Source organism: Mercenaria mercenaria, chromosome 3, assembly GCF_021730395.1.
Source record: "Mercenaria mercenaria strain notata chromosome 3, MADL_Memer_1, whole genome shotgun sequence".
Classification (NCBI taxonomy): Eukaryota; Metazoa; Mollusca; class Bivalvia; order Venerida; family Veneridae; genus Mercenaria; species Mercenaria mercenaria.
Window position 1 is genome coordinate 103,917,438 of NC_069363.1, and position 22,836 is coordinate 103,940,273.

At 35.3% G+C, this 22,836-nt stretch overlaps 1 protein-coding gene across 1 annotated transcript; it reads right to left on the reverse strand.

Moving 5' to 3' along the window:
* Nucleotides 1–12,191: 12,191 nt before the first annotated feature.
* Nucleotides 12,192–22,057, reverse strand: LOC128555847 (transmembrane protein 59-like). The gene is made up of 6 exons (XM_053539589.1): nt 21,936–22,057; nt 21,413–21,507; nt 17,124–17,334; nt 15,766–15,887; nt 15,566–15,733; nt 12,192–13,401 (listed from the first exon to the last, which is right to left on the reverse strand). Exons 1-6 carry the CDS (start codon nt 21,988–21,990, stop codon nt 13,270–13,272), a joined length of 783 nt encoding a protein of 260 aa, XP_053395564.1. The 5' UTR covers nt 21,991–22,057; the 3' UTR covers nt 12,192–13,269.
* Between the last annotated feature and the right edge of the window lie 779 nt (nt 22,058–22,836).

Consider the following 22,836-nt stretch of genomic DNA (forward strand, 5'->3'; position numbering starts at 1 on the left):
AAGATTATTAAGGTTAACATTCTGACAAAGTTTCATAAAGATACTGTATCTTTTTAAATGTGGCTTCTAGAGTGTTAACAAGCTTTCCCTTTGATTTGACCTAGTGACCTAGTTTTTGACCCCACCTGACCCAGATTCAAACTTGACCTATACAGCCTCAAGACTAACATTCTGACAAAGTTTCATTAAGACCTGGTAATAAATCTGGCCTCTACAGTGTAAACTAGCTTTTCCTTTGATCTGACCTGGTGACCTAGTTTTTGATCCCACATGACCCAGATTCAAACTGGACCTTGAGATCATCAAGATTAACATTCTGACCAAGTTTCATGAAGATACAGTCATAAATGTGGCCTCTACAGTGTTAACAAGCTTTTCCTTTGATTTGACCTGGTGACCTAGTTTTTGACCCCAGATGACCCAATATCAAACTTGTCCAAGACTACTGAGGTTAACATTCTGACCAAGTTTCATTAAGATTGGGCCCAAATTGTGACCTCTATAGAGTGTTAACAAGCTTTTTTTTTTTATTTGACCTGGTGACCTAGTTTTTGACCCCAGATTACCCAATATCGAACTCGTCCAAGATTTTATTGAGGGTTACATTCTGACCAAGTTTCATTAAGATTGGGCCAAAAATGTATCCTCTAGTGTTAACAAGCTTTTCCTTTGATTTGACCTGGTGACCTAGTTTTTAACCCCAGATGACCCAATATCGAACTCGTCCATGATTTGAGGGTAACATTCTGACCAAGTTTCATTAAGATTGGCTCAAATTTGTGACCTCTAGAGTGTTAACAGTCAAATTGTTGACGCCGCCGCCGACTGATGACGGACACAGGGCGATCACAAAAGCTCACCTTTGAGCATTTCGTGCTTAGGTGAGCTAAAAATCATCTTTCCCAGTGTTTGTTTGCCTAGGACTGCAGAGATAACACCAAGTTCAAACTGACTTTAATACTGTAAGACAGAATTTGGAAAACCAGTTAAAGCTTATTTGTGGTTTGGTCTGCATGTCTGTCTGCTAGGACTAGGTTTTATATTTTACAGATAATGTACCATCAGATCCATTCTGTGCTGAACAACCTTCAGGCAATTGCTTTGATTCTACTGAAAAGAATATTTATTTTATGCTCTTCTGTGAAATACTGAAATTTATCAGTGAAAATTTCATTTTTATTTTTCACTGGTACGGAAGTACATTTGAATGCAAAATGATATGAATTATAAATGACAGGAAATTCCCTGCAAAATATACTTCCATACAGGTAAAGATGTATAAAAATAACAAGATGGCCCTGTATCGCTCACCTGAGTACAACTGCTGAAAATGATATGATCAAGTTTTGACATAGAGCACATAGGCATACACATTAAATATCATCAGGATAAACATTTTCTTGTAACAGTCCCTTTTGATCTAGTCCGTGTCAATTTCCATACCAAGTTTGAGGGTCCTAGGCTCAAATGCTGCATTTTTGTACTTGACTATTCCTTACCCTGGAACATTTAAAACCAATCTCATTAGATGCTGCTGAGATATATTCGTTTATATAAAATAAAGGGAGGTAATTTGTCATAAATTTAGTCAAAAGTTATCTACCATGATTGTCCAAGTCCATCTGATGGCACAAATGACATTTCAAATCCGTATCTTCATTGGATACCGAGATATGAAACAAAGGGAGGTAATTTGATATTAAATCAGTCCATAGTTATCTACCTTGATTGTCTAAGTCCAACTAATGACAATAATGAAATTTCAAATGAGTTCTATAAATATTTACTGAGATAAATCCATTTTTATTAAAATCACTGGAGGTAATCATGCATTGGTATATGCATGTAGAAGATGCAGAGTACAAGCCTATACAACAATATATTAGTAAAGTATTCATATCGATAAATGTTCAATCAAGAGTTATCTAATATAACTATTTCTTACCATGGAAGACATACGTTTTAAACCAATCTCATTAGAAGCTGCTAAGGTGTATTCATTTAGATAAAAAATAAAGGGAGGTAATTTGTCATAAATTCAGTCAATATGTATCTTCACTGATTGTCCAAGTCCACTTTTTGACATAAATGTAATTTCAGATCAGTATCTTCATTAGTTACGGAGATATACCCATTTTAATTTGAAATAAAGGGATGTAATTTGACATAAAGAAGTCCATAGTTATCTACCCTGATTGTCTCAGTCCAACTAATGACAATAATGAAATTTCAAATAAGTACTTACTGATATAAATCCATTTTGATTACAATCAGGGGAGGTAATCAGATATAAAATAACTCTGGAACCTTTGATTGGATCTGACAGATTTGTCATGGAATCCAAGATTTATTGTTGTTGAGGATATTTTGGAAGTTTGTATCAAACAAGAGCTGTCCGTAAGACAGCCAAGCTCGACTATTCGAAATATTGTCCCAGAAGCAGGAAAATATTACCCAAAAAAGTTAAATATCAAAAGAGTTTTAAGTTCAAAAGGGGATATAATTTGAGCAAAATGCATATCAGTTATGGGACTTGTCCTATCAACTAGTTTTATAACCCCGAAGACACATGTGAAGTTTCAATTCAATATCTGCATTAGTTTTGGAAATAGAAACTTGCATGTAAAACTTTAACCAGAATTTTCTAAGTCCAAAAGGGGGCATAATTTGCCCAAAATACATGACAGAGTTATGGGACTTGACCCAGTGAGGTTGGTAACTGATCTAGAAAAAGGAAAAATAACTTTCAAATCTATATGCCTTTTAGTAATAGCTGTACGTACTTGCACGCAAAACCTGAACCAGGATTTTCAAAGTCCAAAAAGGAGAATAATTTGCTCAAAATACATGTCAGAGTTATGGGACTTGACCCAGAGAGGTTGGTAATTGACCTAGAAAAAGAAAAAAATAAGTTTCAAATTTATATGCCTTTTAGTAATAGCTGTATGTACTTGCACGCAAAACTTTAACCAGAATTTTCTAAGTCCAAAAGGGGGCATAATTTGGCCAAAATGAAGGTCAGAGTTATGGGACTTGCTGCTATCAACTAGTTTGATAACCCCGAAGACACATGTGAAGTTTCAATTCAATATCTGCATTAGTTTTGGAGATAGTAACTTGCATGTAAAACTTTAACCAGAATTTTCTAAGTCTGAAAGGGGGCATAATTTGCTCAAAATACATGTCAGAGTTATGGGACTTGACCCAGAGAGGTTGGTAATTGACCTAGAAAAAGAAAAAATAAGTTTCGAAGCTATATGCCTTTAACTGATGGCTGTATGTACTTGCATGCAAAAACTTAACCAAGGTGTGACGCCGACGCCGACGCCAGGGTGAGTAGAATAGCTAGACTATTCTTCGAATAGTCGAGCTAATAAAACCATAAATGAAGTCTTTATATGGCTGCAAAAGGCAAAATAGCAAATTTTGGACTTTTAAGGGGCCATAACTCTGGAACCCATGATGGAATCTGGCCAGTTCAAAAAAGGAACCAAGATCTTTTGATGATACAAGTTCTGTGCAAGTTTGGTTAAAATCAAATCATAAATGAAGCTGCTATTGTGCAGACAAGGCCAAAATAGCTAATTTTGGCCCTTTCAGGGGCCATCACTCTGGAACCCATTATGGGATCTGGCCGGTTCAAGAAAGGAACCAAGATCTTATGGTGACACAAGTTTTGTGCAAGTTTGATTAAATTCAAGTCATAAATGAAGCTGCTATTGCGCAGACAAGGTCAAAATAGCTTATTTTGGCCCTTTCAGGGGCCATAACTCTGGAACCCATAATGTGATCTGGCCAGTTCAAGAAAGGAATCGAGATCTTATGGTGATAAAAGTTGTGTGCAAGTTTGGTTAAAATAAAATCATAAATGAAACCACTATCTTGCAGACAAGAAATTGTTGACGCACGGACCGACGATGGACCAAGGGTGATCACAAAAGCTCACCTTGTCACTGTGACAGGTGAGCTAATAAAAGGATCATAAATATTTACATTTTATAATAATACAAGAGATCACAGAGTGATCTTGGCGCCCACCAATGTGCCATTTTTGAGTGCTCCAAATTTCAAGACTTATTGACTAGCTCAAGGTCAAATTTCATTTCCGTACATAACACAAGTCTATGCATGTGGTCCAAATTTGAAGCCTGTACCTTCAAAAATGTGAAAGTAGGTCACTAGGTCAATGTCAAGGTCAAAGTTTGTTTCGGTACACAGAACTATGCATGTGGTCCTAAATTTGAAGCCTGTAGCTACAGGAATGTGGAAGTAGGTCACTAGGTCAATCTTAAGGTCAAAGTTCATTTCAGTACACAAAACTATGCAAGTGGTCCAAATTTGAAGGCTGTAGCTTGAGAAATGTAAAAGTAGGTCACTAGGTCAAAATCCAGGTCAAATTTTACTTCGGAATACAAAACTATGCATGTGGTCCAAATTTGAAGCCTGTACCTTCAAAAATGTGAAAGTAGGTCACTAGGTCAATGTAAAGGTCAAAGTTTGTTTCGGTACACAAAACTATGCATGTGGTCCAAATCTGAAGGCTGTAGCTTGAGAAATGTAAAAGTAGGTCACTAGGTCAAAATCAAGGTCAAATTTTATTTCGAAATACAAAACTATGCATGTGGTCCAAATTTGAAGCCTGTACCTTAAAAATGTGAAAGTAGGTCACTAGGTCAATGTAAAGGTCAAAGGTCATTTCAGTACATAAAACTATGCAAGTGGTCCAAATTTGAAGGCTGTAGCTTGAGAAATGTAAAAGTAGGTCACTAGATCAAAATCAAGGTCAAATTTTATTTCAGAATACAAAACTATGCATGTGGTCCAAATTTGAAGCCTGTACCTTCAAAAATGTGAAAGTAGGCCACTAGGTCAATGTCAAGGTCAAAGTTTTTTTTCGGTACATAAAACTATGCATGTAGTCCAAATTTGAAGGCTGTAGCTTGAGAAATGTGAAAGTAGGTCACTAGGTCAAAATCAATGTCAAATTTCATTTTGAAACACGAAACTATGCATATGGTCCAAATTTGATGCCTGTACCTTCAAAAATGTTAAAGTGGGTCACTAGGTCAAAATAAAGGTCAAAGTTTTTTCCAGTGCACAAAATTATGCATGTGGTCCAAATTTGAAGGCTGTAGCTACAGAAATGTGAAAGTAGGTCACTAGGTCAAAATCAAGGTCAACTCATGTCAAGGTTCATCTTGCCACTCAAAAATATACATGTGGTCCAAGTTTGAATGTTGCAGTTACTGACAAGAACATTTTAAAAGCTTTTCCCTATATAAGTCTATATTAACCATGTGACCCCCGGGGCGGGGCCATATTTAACCCTAGGAGGATAATTTGAACAAACTTGGTAGAGAACCACTAGATGATGCTACATTACAAGTATCAAAGCCCTAGGCTTTGTGGTTTGGACAAGAAGATTTTCAAAGTTTTTCCCTATGTAAGTCCATGTAAACCATATGACCCCCAGGGCGGGGCCATATTTGACCCTAGGGGTATAATTTGAACAATCTTAGTTGAAGACCACTAGATGATGTCACATACAAAATATCAAAGCCCTAGGCCCTGTGGTTTTGGACAAGAGGTTACTCAAAGTTTTTCCCTATATAAGTCTATATAAACCATGTGACCCCCAGGGCGGGGCCATATTTGACCCCAGAGAAATAATTTGAATCATCTTGGTAGAGGACCACTAGATGATGCTTCATACCAAATATCAAAGCCCTAGGCTCTGTGGTTTTGGACAAGAAGGTTTTCAAAGTTTTTCCCTATATAAATCTATATAAATTATAGAAATAAACAAAGGGCCATAACTCACTTATAAATTGTTGAACCAGTCTGATTTTCAGGGGGACACAACTAGGGTACCAATACATCATTCTGACAAAGTTTGGTCAAAATCCCCCCAGTAGTTTCTGAGGAGATGCGATAACGAGAAATTGTTAACGGACGGACGGAATGACGGACGGACGGACCACGGACGCAGAGTGATTTTAATAGCCCACCATCTGATGATGGTGGGCTAAAAATGTGAAAGAAATCAGGAAACATAATAGAACTATTTATAGTTTTTTTACAAAGACAACTTGACGTCACGACATTATGACGTTATGATGCGATGCACGTGACATTGCACGGACAAACTGAATATAATTTGGTTAAAACCATTAACAAGAGATCACAGAGTGATCTTGGCGCCCACCAATGTGCCATTTTTGAGAATTCCAAATTTTAAGACTTATTGACTAGCTCAAGGTCAAATTTCATTTCCGTACAAAACACTGTGCATGTGGTCAAAATTCGAAACCTGTAGCTTGAGAAATGTGAAAGTAGGTAACTATATCAATTTCAAGGACAAAGTGGTCCAAATTTGAAGGCTGTAGCTTGAGAAATGTGAAAGTAGGTCACTAGGTCAAAATCAAGGTCAAATTTTATTTCGGAACACAGAACTATGCATGTGGTCCAAATTTGAGGCCTGTACCTTCAATAATGTGAAAGTAGGTCACTAGGTCAATGTAAAGGTCAAAGTTTGTTTCGGTACACAAAATTATGCATGTGGTCCAAATTTGAAGGCTGTAGCTTGAGAAATGTGAAAGTAGGTCAATAGGTCAAAATGAAGGTCAAATTTCATTTCGGAACACAAAACTATGCATGTGGTCCAAATTTGAAGGCTGTAGCTTGAAAAATGTGAAAGTAGGTCACTAGGTCAATATCAAGGTCAAAGTTTATTTCAGTGCACAAAACTATGCATGTGGTCCAAATTTGAAGGTTGTAGCTACAGAAATGTGAAAGTAGGTCACTAGGTCAAAATCAAGGTCAGCTCATGTCAAGGTTCATCTTGCCACTCAAAACCATACAGGTGGTCCAAACTTGAATGTTGTAGGTTATTGACAAGAAGATTTTAAAAGCTTTTCCCTATATAAGTCTATATAAACCATGTGACCCCCAGGGCGGAGCCATAATTGACCCTAGGGGATGATTTGAACAAACTTGGTAGAGAACCACTAGATGATGCAACATTACAAATGCCAAAGCCCTAGGCTTTGTGGTTTGGACAAGAAGATTTTCAAAGTTTTTCCCTATATAAGTCTATGTAAGCAATGTGACCCCCGGGGCGGGGCCATATTTGACCCTAGGGGAATAATTTGAACAATCTTAGTAGAAGACCACTAGATAATGTCGCATACAAAATATCAAAGCCCTAGGCCCTGTGTTTTTGAATAAGAGGTTTTTCAAAGTTTTTCCCTATATAAGTCTATATAAACCATGTGACCCCCGGGGCGGGGCCATATTAGACCCCAGGGAAATAATTTGAATCATTTTGGTAGAGGACCACTAGATGATGCTTCATACCAAATATCAAAGCTCTAGGATCTGTGGTTTTGGACAAGAAGATTTTCAAGTTTTTCCCTATATAAATCTATGTAAATTATAGAAATAAACAAAGGGCCATAACTCACTAAAGAATTGTTGAACCAGTCTGATTTTCAGCGGGACACAACTAGGGTACCAATACATCATTCTGACAAAGTTTGGTCAAAATCCCCCTGGTAGTTTCTGAGGAGATGCGATAACGAGAAATTGTTAACGGAAGGACGGAAGGACGGAAGGACGGAAGGACGGACGTCGGACCACGGACGCAGAGTGATTTGAATAGCCCACCATCTGATGATGGTGGGCTAAAAATGAATAAAATAAATAGAAAACTTGTTTCAGTGTAAGAACGAAATATATTTCGCTTGTGAACACTCTAATTTACATTTGCACTCTGGCTGTGCCACTCATGAAAATATTGTATTACAGTGTTCACTCGGTGAAATATATTTCGATCTTACACTAAAACAAACAAATATCCTCTATTTCTTCACATAGTGAAAAATGTTTATGATGTGAAATGAAGAGCAGTAAAACCATTACTTCTCCTGAACATATGGCTGTTACATAACTGAAACACTACTAAAAAATGGTGTTAACCCAACACAAAATCTGGAACTTGCTGAAAAACAAGAACAACAATTTAACCCAATTTTCTTTATTGTTTCCCCAAATCGTAAACATGATGATAATATAAACATGAAATAAAGAGGTTCTTAAATTTGTTTTATCCAGAAGATGTAACTAAATCATTACTTTAAAGTAGTGGAATCTAACATAATGATATACTACAAACATACAAAAATTTCAACTTCATATTAACACTTGATACAATAGAACAAGATATTAAATTTAGCAAAGATACAACTGAAAAATTGAATGTGTGTTAGTATTTACTTCTGGGAATGCTTAGAGTAAAACTACTTTAATTGTTAGTCAAACAATATCAAATTTTCTATTTATTCTTAACAAAGCCTCTCACTACTCTGAGGACTATTTTATAAGTGTATTATGCACCTTCAGTGAAGCTAAAATTTTAATTATCACTTGGTTACTAAGGAAAATAACAAAACTGAGATTCTAATAAAATTCAACAACTGAAAAAAAAACAGGATCAAACATATAGTTTGCAAATGGAAACAAAAGGAAAAATGTTTTTATCCTGTTGTAGAATGTTATAGCATCCTGCATCTTTACATTTAGCATCAAAATTAACAGACTGTGGCCATATAAACTGGGAACTGTTACACAGGTCAGGAAAGTTTTATGTTAAAACTTTTTTTGCACTTCTGAAAAAAATGTCTGAAACAAGTTGTCGTCCCTTTAGTTTCTGTTACTATAACTATCAGTGTTTCTGTTACTATAACTATCAGTGTTTCGCTTTTTACATAATAATTCTTAAGTCTAAACTTGATAAATTATTTTAACTTTTAATCTTCTCATTTTTTATATCATTAGAAATACTTCTTATTTAAACCTAAAGAATGACCCATGGTAGGCAAGGTTTCGTGGATTTAATTTCACAAGCAAAAAGTAAAACAATCATTCCAAAAAATTATTTTCAGTACATGCCAAACTTTAGAAAGCCATTAATTTACTTGTCAATTAAGTCATACTGATATTAATTTACTGTCAATTAAGACATAATGACATTTATCTACCTGTCAATTAAGATTTACTGTCAGTTAAGAAATATTGCTTTGATTCTTGTAAATTGTATTTCACGATAAAAATCGGAAGCAAACAGTATGTAGAAGGTTCCTGTAAATGTGTTGTAGCACAATATCACAAAGTATGAAAATGAAGATAAAAATGCATAAATAAATCACAAACATGAAGTTACTATACAGCCAACACTGTAATATCTATAATTATATACATGTATAATTTTATCAGTCAAGTGTTTTAATTCATAACCACTCTTGTACCTTAATTTATACCAAATTCATTTCCACTCGAAAAAATTAAATTGCCTACGATATATATAGCTTATGCTGAGAAAATGGACACTAAAGGTGTTTTAAATTTAATGGGGAAAATACGATGTCATTGACAAAGTAAATCTGCAAGTAAATGGAGGAAAATACAGTCTAAGATGTTGAATAGAACATTGGGGTTTAAATGTCAGTGGAGAAAATACTAAGTTTGGTAGGGGTTAATATTGAAATGGGGAAAATATAGCATAAGATGCTAATATAAGTAAATAGGGGAAATACTGTCGCAGAAGCCCAGGACATCAGCGTTTAAAGTAAAAGGTTGAAAATAGAGATCGCGATGTCAATGAGTTAATACATTTACAGATAAATGTGGGCATAAAATACAACTAAAGACATCAAGAAATCTGAAAATGTTAACAATGAGGAAAGTACAACCCAGGTTACTAGTCAGTACATCAGAGATCTAAAGTTATCAAGAAGAAAAACGGCCCAACCTTTATAAGCACCTGACATTATAAGGAGATTGGGGCTTACAGGTAAACTGGGAAAATACCACACAACCTAAGATACAGAAAAGTACTAGAATAAAGACATGTGAAAACAAACTGCTGTTTCTGCAACATGTATTAGATGTTTACAAACACTGTATATTAGATGTTTACAAACACTGTATATAACTGAAAGTTTTTTTATTGGGTGTTTGAACAAGAATGTTTATGAACCAGACACCCATATAACTACAACAAGTTCACTACAGCACAATATACAATATCACATTTAGCAACTCACTTATTACACACTTTTAACTTATCACTTTATTTCAAATAAATGTTTCAAGAATGACATTACACTGTAGGAATTAATTAAAAAAAGTTAAGTTTTTCAATTATAGAACATTGTGAAATACCATGTAAAAAAACTGTTAAGTAATGATTAATTTAAATGAATACAAAACATCTGCAAGATCGAAAACATCCGAAAGGAATATGTTAAAATGTTCAAAAATATCTTATATGTCATTAAACATTATACTAGATTTCATCTACTTAGCAATCAAAATGTATGCAATCCTAAAAACAGCAATACAAAAACATTCAATCAATCAATCAATCAATCATACACTATCATTTTACCTCAAAAGCTTCTAACAAGTGTAACTAACTGATGCAGAAATGAAATTAGTAATTCCTCCATTTCACTACCTCATTTTACAACAATCAGTCAATTTTAACGACACAATATCAAATATTTAATGTACAGACAAGAAAATATGTAAGAAATACCCCGTTTTCCCGCAATGGGCAGAACTTGTGTGTGTTGACGCCTGAAACACGATGTTGCTTTTTTGTATATATAATAACATTTACATGGATTCTCAACATCCTTTCAGAGTCCTTGGATGTAGCTTACAGAGTAGTTCGATACAGCTTGCCTAACTTGCCTAATCCTTAGATACAGTTTACTTGGATACAGCTTGGCTTTAACAATGTTACAGACATAGTACTGTCAAAACCTCAAAAACCTGTTTAACCTGAACTGTGATTATATACAGTGCATCTCTTGAATTTTACAAACCCTGAAACCCAAGGAACAATACCGTATAATGGGTATTTTTTACCTGCTGCTATTTTTTACAACCAAATCAAATTCGTAAATGTAGGCCTCGTATAAATTTGCCATGTAGTCAAGTAAACCGGTAAACCTTGTGATTTTGTAAATTTTAAAATCGTATATAATAAAATCATGTGCTTTTAACCCAAATCCGTAAACTTTTACAACAGTAAAAATTACCCGTTATATGGTAGATTTAAGTTTTAGGACAGAATTTCAAATAAAATTCAAGAATTTTCAGGTATGTACTGTCGGATGCTGTATCTCAAACTCGTGTAGAAATGAGAAAGAATGTTGAGAAAATATTCTATTTCTACGTCACTTCACATCCACCCCTGGTTAAAACCGAAACAGCTATGTACAAAAATCTATGGGTTAGTGCCTAAGGGCTATAAAACAGAGAGACTGGAGACCATTTTATTCTCAAAACTTTAGCATCTGATTGGTTGTTTTGAGCTGTTCCTGAAAACAACCAATGATAAAGCTTATGTCCGAGACTGGTCTCCAAACTCTCGTTTTATAATAAGGTCTCGATATCTGTTAGAAGCGTTTCAAACTTACAACAAAATTCTGAACTTAACTGTGTCCAATTAACATTTAACAACACTAAGAATTTCACAAAATATTAGCATTTCTAAAGCTCTAAAAAAAAGCTTTAAAGAAAAAAGACCATTTCTTGATCAACCAGGAGTGATGCCTCGTTACTTGAAAAATGTATTTCTGCTCCAGAATGCCTAAATTTATCACAAACACGAAAAGCAAAACTTGTATAAACCCTCTCAAACTTCTCCAAAATATTGTGCTTTATCACTTATTTTCTCCATTCAACTATTTTATACACATTCACAGTCACAACATTGTTAAGTACTACAAACAAGAATAAAAACCTACATATATAAAAAAAATATTTTGCTTATAAGTGCAGAAACACTTCATTTTCATAGACTTTTAGGTCATTTAATATAGAAATATTTTAATAACTTCTTGTATATACTATCAGTGCAGTTAAGACCTCACTTGCAGAACCGAAATATCAGAAAATATTTATTTTTCTTTCAAGCAATAACAACCCATTTTTTAAAACTCGACTGTTTTACAAAGGTGCAGTGAATAACTTACAAAAGGAAAGATATAATCCCTCCACAATAAATGCCTTTATATTGTAACAAAAAATAGGCCATCTTACTTATTCATGGTTTTACATACCCATAAACTTGCATGTTTATTATTGCACTTTAATAAAACCCTGACTTTTTTTTTGCTAGATGGTTCTGGTTATTATTTCTCGAGATTAAATACTTCACAAATTTCTTCACATCACAGACTTTATAGGTCCATTCATCCAAATATCAATGCACACCTCACTTTTTATGTATGTACACAAATATCGTAATATAACAAAATTTACCATTAATTATAACAACCCATTAAAAAGAGACCGATAACAGTATAAATTGTCAAAGAGTAAAGTATATCCCACAGAAAAATAGTAAATAATATTACTGGAATGCTACAGCTATACCTAAACACCAGATCATGAGATGATGCTGTCAATCAGCCTCAAAATAACAATAAGAACTGGCATGGCTGCCAAAGGGAAGTAACTCGATTAAAAAAATAGTAAGAGTTACTTCATCTTTAAATTTTAAAATTAGCCAATCGATGAATACCAGTATTTTATCAAAGGTGTACTAAAGCAATCCTTGCTCTCTCTTTTTGATGGCATAAATGTAGCATCTTTACAGATTACAAACAGAGCATTCCATTAATTTGACCAGTTGGTAATTAAATAAAAGAACTTGTGGTATACATGTATATTTGTTTTGTATAACAGCAATGCTTGCAAAGACGTATAATTAACATATCAAAACAAACCTCCTATGTATATAAGGTGTTTCCCTCAATTTTGATGCAGAATATGTATCAAAATGGATTTCAAATGGAGTTATTCTCAATACTTTCATTTTGTACATGCTTAAGAATGTTTATTTTATTGCTGTTAAAATGTGCTTTTGAGTTCATTTTATTCTACGGTAATATAAAATAATTGTCCCAGTACATCAATTGTGAGAAAACATTGAACAGTTTGAATTATTTCATAAATCACTACAGGTATATTGTATGGTAAGAATGAGTTATTTCTACCGAAGCAAAAAAAACAACGGAAAAAAAAACGAGGTTTTTTATAACTCCATATTCAGGACTCAACAAAATCATATATAAACAGTCCTCTAACTTCTCGAGTTCCATATTGAATGTAATCAAAGGTAATTCTCATATCTCAGCATCTACAATATGAAAGAGGTTCGATTATTTCATCCAGTACGTATCACAGGAGACGGATTTATATTCTGTGAACACTGATCTTGATTGGTAGAGACTGGAGTTCACTCTTCTTCTCTATAGGATACGTTGGTTTGATTCCTCTTGCAAGCATCTCCGCAATGATTTCCTGGTCCCCATTTATACTCAGCTTCTGAAATGAGATGAAGCAGAACCTGATTACACCAAATTGTCTCAACAGTATTAAAATGATTGATATTGGTTCAGACAGGAATCCTTTAACCCTAACCCTGCTAAATTTCTATAATGAACTTATCCATGTTTCAATTTGGACAGTACCACTAACTGTTATAAGGGAAACTTACACAAGAGCTGTCAGTGGACAGCGCGCTCGACTATTCTCAGTGCTTGATAGTATAATATAAGCAATGAGTAAAACTCTAACATTACAATAAGCATATTCTAAGTCGAAAAGGGATCATAATTCAGTCAAAATGCTTGATAGAGTTGCCTCCTCCTTTTTACAGACTGGGGTCATGATGGTAAACAAGTATGCAAAATATGAAAGCAATATCTCAATGGACTTTTAAAATATTTGTGGTGGTACGCAAACTTTAACATTTATTCTAAGTCGAAAAGGGGCCATAATTCAGTCAAAATGCTTGATAGAGTTGCCTTTTCCTTTTTATAGACTGGGGTCATGATGGTAAACAGGTATGCAAACTATGAAAGCAATATCTCAATGGACTTTTAAAATATTTGGGGTGGTACGCAAACTTTAACATTTATTCTAAGTCGAAAAGGGGCCATAATTCAGTCAAAATGCTTGATAGAGTTGCCTTCTCCTTTTTACAGACTGGGGTCATGATGGTAAACAGGTATGCAAACTATGAACACAATATCTCAATGGACTTTTGAAAATATTTGGGGTGGTACGCAAAACTTTAACATTTATTCTAAGTCGAAAAGGGCCATAATTCAGTCAAAATGCTTGATAGAGTTGCCTCCTCCTTTTTACAGACTGGGTCATGATGGTAAACAGTATGCAAAATATGAAAGCAATATCTCAATGGACTTTGAAAATATTTGGGGTGGTACGCAAACTTTAACATTTGTGTGACGCTCACGCACATGCTCACGCCGACGCGAGTAGGATAGCTCCCCTATTCTTCGAAGTCAAGCCAAAAAAAGATACTGACTGAATGGTGATCATTGCAGACCATGATGTGCAGGATGATCTTGGTCTGCACTGGTCGCAAATGCAAAATCACTTGCCGCCAGCAGGCTAAGGGTTAAGCAAAGTTTAACAGACAATAAAAAGAATTATTCAATGAAATTTTTATGCAGCATTAAATCTGAGATGGTTCTGACTGTTCAACTGGTAATCAGCATGACTTGCGGGAGTCTCAACAATGCAGTAAAAACACTAATTTGAACAATCTTTTAAAAAAACTTCTAAGATTTTAAACATTGTGATAACACAGCTGAAACTCGCTATCTCGAAATCCAAGGGATCGAGCTTTCTAGTTCAAGATAAGCAAAATCTGACTTAAAACAATATTTTGTGCATGTGTTTTACTGACGGGACTTGAAAATATCTTCCAGATAGCCAGAACTGGTGAGACAAGCGAGATGGACATATCGAGTTTTAACTGTAATTGTTAAGCTATGACAAGCTTTCAGCTAATCCAATAAAAAGAACAATAAGCATGTTGATGGCATCCTGTGCTATTCACACATAACCAGTGGATTATCTCCTCTTTATTATCTAATTAATGCATGTTTTGCAGCAGATGCCAGATACAAGGATCTGGGTAATCCGCAGGAATGTATGGTGATAAGCCATTCATTTACTATTTTTTAACATCCAGAGTTACAGTAATCTAGAGGCCAGTTATTAATATTCAACATTTCAGTTGAATGGAGCCACGTTATTGGCTGCCTATTAATATCAAGAATTACAGAAATCTGGAGGCCAGCTCTTTGATGTCTATTAAAAGCAAGAATTACACAACTCAGGAAAAGCCATTTGTTCCCTATTTATAGCCAGAAATACAGTAATCTGGAATCCAGCTATTGACTGTCCAGTAAAGCAAGAATACCCGTAAACAGTTGTCTCCTGGCTAGCTGTTGGCTGTTTACAGCAAGAATTACAGTAGTCCGGAAGCCATCTGTTGGCTACCTATTAATATCTATAATTACAAATATTGGCTATTAACGTCCAGAACAATATAAAGGAAATATTGCTGACACTGCTCAACTTATTTTATTAACAGAAAAAAAAAATGTTTTCGTCAAGTTGATGAGTATCACTTACTGTCTACAACACCGCCAATTTTTGCATTAATAATTTTTACCTGTGGTTCTGTGTAGACTTTCTGTTCAGGGGAGGTAACTGCTGCTGACAGGCACAGCCAGATCATAACTATAGCACACATGAGTAGCAACCAGCTGAGAATGAGTCGTGAGATCCCTGTCTTCTTGGCAACACATGACAACCAATCATTGGCTTCCTCTTGTAACGCCTCTTGTTCTTGTAATCATCAAGGTCACGGACAGAGAGGTCAATAAGGTCATCGTCAATTACGCTGGGATTGTAGGCGGGATTTTTCAGGAATGGTGTAGCAGAGTTGTCCATTGGTTTTATGTTTGTCTCTAGTGAGCTGGCTGTGTTGTACCCTAAAATGTTCAAAACATACAAGCATTTACACAATGAATGGTTTAAAAACGGCTCTTAATTCATTTGATATATATGTACGAATTTTTTGATAATGCACTAGGAACTGTTTCCTCAATAAATATATCAACAACTGCTGGTAAACTCTTTTTCAAACTGATGCAGAAGTCTAGTGGTTAACGTGTCAGCCACTCAACCAAGGGGTCATGAGTTTAGGCGCCACCAGGGTCAAGACCATGTCTTCTCACTGGTATTTCTAGGCCGTGGTCTGGTATCCAGCATATAACCTGACCAAATCACAGCTTTATACTGTGCTCACATGAAAGCTGAAGGCTGTATTCAATAATTTGACAGCTTAATCCAAGTCATTTTCAATTAAGCTAAAATGGATTTAAAAAAAAAATCCATTCATGACTCACATATGCAAATTATTCATAGATAACATTCTATGTACAAGAAAATTATTTATTTATTTTATTTTGTTGGGTTTAACGTCGCACCGACACAATTTTAGGTCATATAGCGACTTTCCAGCTTTAAGGGTGGAGGAAGACCCCAGGTGCCCCTCCGTGCATACTTTCATCACGAGCGGGCACCTGGGTAGAACCACCGACCTTCCGTAAGCCAGCAGGATGGCTTCCTCACGTGAAGAATTCTATGCCCCAAATGAGGTTTCGAACCCACATCGATGAGGGACAAGAAAATTACTTCCCTAAGGCTTACTGTACTATAATTGTTTGAATGTTCAACTAAAATTACAACAAACACTAAATGAAGATCTTGCCAGTCTTCTAAGTACAGATTTTCCCCCCTAATTTTCAATTGTTCAATTTGCTAAATGATACTCTCACAAAACAGTTTGCTAAATGATACTCTCACAAAACAGTTCTCTAAATGATATTCTCACAAAAGTTTACTAAATTATGCTCTTTCACAAAACAGTTCTCTAAATGATACTCTTTCACAGAATAGTTCCCTAAATGATACTCTTTCCCAAAACAGTTCTCTAAATGATACTCTTTCACGGAACAGTTCAATAATTGATACACTCACAAAAACAGTTCACTAAATGATGATCTTTCACAAAACAGTTCTCTAAATGATATTCTTTCACGAAACAGTTCGCCAAATGATACTCTTTCACAAAACAATTTACTAAATGATATTCTTTCACAAAACAGTTCAATAACTGATACTCTCACAAAACAGTTCACTAAAGTATGCTCTCACATACTGACCATCACTGGAATCTTCATCAGCACCTCTAAGTTCGTACACCTTGAACTGTTTTGGCGACTTGACAACAACAACACTACCGTCATTGTCTCTCATGTACATGGTCCAGCTGACAGTTGCCTGGTTCATTATGTTGTTGAACACGTTACTGTACCACTGGTGCATGTACATCATTGGACTCATAAAATGAATCTGCTGCTCCCATGGGTCCTCCTGCAGAAAATAAAATTTGTGTTAAAGACCTTAAAACCTTTCCTCACCTGCAATGTAATAAAATGTATTAGCCTCTGACAGCCTTTCCAAGCTTCAACAGAATCAACATTTATTACAATAAAAGTCATTTTGAAAATATGGCTGAAATTTCTAGGTCAGAAGCTCCCAAATATGGAAATATCGTAATTATACTGACACTTTTAGACAACATCAAAAGCGGCCTTTTGGATGATTTGACAAAGTTACAAAACTCTTCATATACCCTTGCTACATTACGGCCCCCTGAGGAATTTGTGTTTTTCCATATGCAAATATTTTTTCATAGATACAAAACTGACATGTCATGCTTAACCCCACATATTTTCAAATTGTATCAGAGTGCTAAAAACTGACTTGCAGATTTTTGCATGTAAGAAAGGTATTACTAACATCTTCCGGCATAAAAGTAAATTTCTCAATCCTATAGCCAAATAAAAATATTATTCAAATGGATTATGCTCATGCTATACAAAATAAAGCTTTAGTATTATATTTTCCTACAACGTTTTGATGAATTTCAACCAGTAGTTTCTGAAGAATAGTCTGAACAAATTATTGTGACCAACAGACAGACAAACAGCACAAAAATCAATATATTGGGAGGCATTCAAATCTATCAATCAATGTACAAGTCTGCTCTTTCTGCAGAACAACAACAACATAATTATTCAAAGTGAGGAACTGTCGAGAAAATTAGAACTGACAATACAGTTCACCAATGTATATATAAATGTGTGCTTTTGTTTAGATTTTTTTCTCTAGTTTAACATGAACTATATATTAGACACACCAGCTGTGGCCATGTTTATCAATACTTTCAAATTATACATTAAGATGAAACAAATGTCATGTCAATCATGTAACTTGAAGAGTCAATGTTTATTTCTATACATATGAAATTCGTTGAGCTTTTAACACAGAACTTACAACACTATATCATATATCATGCATAAAACCAGCAGTTTCAAACTAGAAATCAACTTTTTAAGTATCATAGATATTTCCATAACAATTATTCTCCATCCTACATGCAAAATATGCCGTATACATGTACATTTAGTTTTTTTTGAGATTTAATAATCTAACTAGAGATGCTTTTGAGAAAAGCGCATGTCTCCCACAACTGCCCCATTGAAAAATGTCTAGTTTCTCTCAGTGGCTTTGATGAATGGACCCCATTGAAAAATGTCTAGTTTCTCTCGATGGCTATGATAAATGGACCCAATCAGTAATTCAAGGGCCATAATTCCAAAGTGCCTGGACGGACTTGGCTAGTTATTGAACTTGGCCGAGGTCTTATGGTCAAACACATTCTGTTTAAGTTTGGTGAAGATCAGATGAGAAATGTTAGACTTAGAGTGCGGACACGCTTTGTGACAGACAGACAGACACACACACACACACACAGACTGGAATAAATCAATATGTCTCCCACACCACTGTATGGTGGTGGTGGAATACTAACTAGGTAAGGTAGATATAATTTAGCAAACCGAGAGAGAAAAATATTAGAAAGTCATAAGAAAGATCAATAAACGCAGAGACGTACATTGTAACATAACAAACCTGGTTCTAATGAATATCAACACATTGATAATCTCTAAGAGGACTGCATGTTTACATATAAGAAAATCATGTACATGTTTGTACATATATGTAATTGATTCACAACCTGAACCATATGTTACACACTGGCATGTAGAAATCAATGAAAGAACATTTAAATAAGTTCTTTTTATATTTTTTATGTATGACACTTCAAACAAATTGTATCTTAATGTAAATCATATACAATGCTAGAAAATTCTTTCTCGGCCAGTTTAAACTAGACATGCTGATGGTCAATCAATGATTGTAAGACTAACTTACTGAGTTTAATATCATTTTATGTAAGTATATCAGTTATGAAACTACAATCAGTGTCCAAAAGTAAGTGTCAACTTCTCCACATAACTCAGAAGTGCAGGATGAATGATTTAAGACACCCTGTCTTCTGTCAAACTGTTTCAGAGAGAATCAAACATGTAGCCTCTCATTTCATGTTCTTTCTACTGAGCTAACTGAATGGCTACAGACAAACAAATACCCAAACCAAAATCAATCTGTAAACAAAAATGTTTGTTAAACACAAATGTCCCCTTGTTTTCAGTTTCAATGTCGCTGTAACCTTAACCTTCCACCGTCTGAACCCTAAAGCCACTAGATGTCATCTACTGACATCAGGCAACCATCCTATGCATTTTCGTCGGTGGATGAAAGAAATTTTTTTTAGTTACTGAGTGGACACAACTTTCAATAATGATGTCACAATTGTGACCTTTAACCTACTGACCAAAAAAGGGTCATCTATTGACCTCAGACAACCACCCTGTGATGTTTATTGATTGTAGGCTGAAGCTTTATCTTGTTCTTCAGCAGAATCCTTTCTCAGTCTAAAAGTTAATTCGATCTACTGACCACCCTTACACAAGAGCACCGCCTTGCGGGTGCTGACGCTCATCTGATTTTTTTTGTGTAATAGAAATATTGTCCTACCCATGATTTTCTAAGTCTAAAAAGGGCTATCATTCTTGCAAAAAGCAGGATAGAGTTATGTTTCTTGATGTACAGTGTCCACTTATGATGGTGAAAAACTGTTGCAAGTTTTAAAGCAATAGCTTTGATAGTTTATGAGAAAAGTTGACTTAAACATAATACTCAACCAAGAAAATGATTTTCTAAGTCCAAAAGGGGCAATAATTATTGCAAAAATCAGGATGGAGTTACGCTGCTTGCTGTACAGGGTCAGCTTATGATGGTGAACAAGTGTTGCAAGTTTCAAAGCAATAGCTTTAATAGTTTAAGAGAAAAAGTTGACCTAAACATAAAACTTAACCAAGAAATCTGATATTTTCAAAGTCCAAAAGGGGCCATAAATCTTGCAAAAAGCAGGATGGAGTTATGTTTCTTGCTGTACAGGGTCAACTTATGATGGTGAACAAGTGTTGCAAGTTTTAAAGCAATAGCTTTGATAGTTTAGGATAAAAGCTGACCTAAACATAAAACTTAACCAAGAAAACTGATTTTCTAAGTCCAAAAGGGGCAATAAATCTTGCAAAAAGCAAGATGGAGTTATGTTTCTTGCTGTACAGGGTCAGCTTATGATGGTGAACAAGTATTCCAAGTTTCAAAGCAATAGCTTTGACAGTTTGGGAGAAAAGTTGACCTAAACATAAAACTTAACCAAGAAATCTGACATTTTCTAAGTACAAAAGGGGCCATAAATCTTGCAAAAAGCAAGATGGAGTTATGTTTCTTGCTATACAGGGTCAGCTTATGATGGTGAACAAGTATTCCAAGTTTCAAAGCAATAGCTTTGATAGTTTAGGAGAAAAGCTGACCTAAACATAAAACTTAACCAGGCAACGCCGACGCAGACGCCGACGCCGACGCCGACAACCGCTCAAGTGATGACAATAACTCATCATTTTTTTTCAAAAAATCAGATGAGCTAACAAGGGTAATCTACTGGCCACAGACTATCACCCTGTGATCTACACCCTTACACAAGGGTAATCTACTGACCACAGACTATCACCGTGTGACCTACTGACCACCCTTACACAAGGGTAATCTACTGACCACAGACTATCACCCTGTGATCTACTGACCACACTTACACAAGGGTAATCTACTGACCACAGACTATCACCCTGTGATCTACTGACCACACTTACACAAGGGTAATCTACTGACCACAGACTATCACCCTTACAAGTTTGATGCATGTGAGACCAGGCATTCTCTAGATATCAATCAGAAACCAGCTGATGAACCAATCGACAGACAGACCGACGATGAGCAAAATATATCCTCTCTCAAGCGTAAAAGAGCTATCAAAGGAAAAAGCGTGCTCTAATTTTGGTGCTGGATAGTGAAAATAGGGCATATCTGAGGAAAGCAGAGCTATCGCTTGTATAAATGCCTCATATGTGGATGGTGATGCTGGACAACTGTTTGGAGACTTTGCTTTCAGTAGACAGTGTTTCAAGATACATACCCTAAGTATATGGTCCAATGCAAAAGGTTTCTGGCTGCTGCACCCAAGTTTACATGCTTCAAAATCATCTTTGTCTGGATAAGCTTCTGAACAAGCTGTAAAACAATGTGTATGTTTGTTACCTGTATCATAAAATGTCAGATGTTTTTAAATAGATTCTCTACATGGTGTAAAACAGTAATACACAACGTGTTACATATATATGTATCATATCAAGTCAAACCCTTTTAAAAGAGGGGGCTTCATCACATGCTGCATTTTTTCTCACTTTTTATTTTATTTCAATAAAATTCCTTCTTACCCAAGGCCTTGTTACCCCCGTAGCCGATTCTGTTTGTGAATTGGCATATTATACCACTACTCCATAAATAGATTGATTCTATAAAGTGGTTTTGTAATTTGGAAACATCAACTGTACTCTTCAGATATTTTGCTAAATTCTTCCGAGGCCCTGAAAATCAATGAGTGGGCTTACAACCTTTTAATTAAGAGTTCCTCTGATAAAGAGTAAAATATTACTTACAAGAGTAACAAACTTTTGTAGTTTTGTTGACATTGTCATACAGGAACTCCATCATGGAGAACAATCTGCAGCCACGGTGGCAGCATTCCTCACTATTGCTCTGAAAATATTAGAGACACATGTCAGCGAAAGTGTTAAGATACTGTTGAAACAATTAATTAAATACTTGATGATAGATAATAAAAGTTCAGCTGAATTTGTTTCAGTAGGGTGTGAAACATTAATGGTGTCATACAATATTCATGTATTTGAAAACCGTTTTGCATTCAGATAAGTCCTTTCTGCAGAAATCTAATTATAAATTTAGGGATTATATATTTATCAATAGAATGATGAGACGGATCATTCATATATGGATCATTTGCATGGGGATATCCGGTACACATGGAAATTAAATCAGTCGCTACAGAAAAGTTAACAAGAGGGCCATGATGGTCCTAAATCACTCACCCGAGTTAAGTTGCTTGCTTGAACTATAGCTTAAAAAACAAGAAAGTAGGTCAGTAGGTCATATTCATGGTCATATTCATGACCGTTCCCAAAAAGTTTGTGTAGCTGGTCAGCTATCTTCTGCCCAAGATATTTCTGCTGGTGTACCCCAGGGCTCTGTTCTGGGGCCAGTATTGTTCATACTGTATATCAATGACCTTCCACTACACACAGGTAAATCATCAATTGACATGTTTGCAGATGATACAACAATATCTGCCATGGGTAAATCAATAACGGAAGTACACAAAACACTACAGGCTGACATAAACACTATTGAAAATTGGTGCACTGATAACTCAATGCTTCCTAATACATCTAAAACAAAAGCTATGTACATCACTGCCTCATATAACAACAATAAAATAACAAATCACACAACCTGTAATACTATTCAAATGCAGGGTCAAGC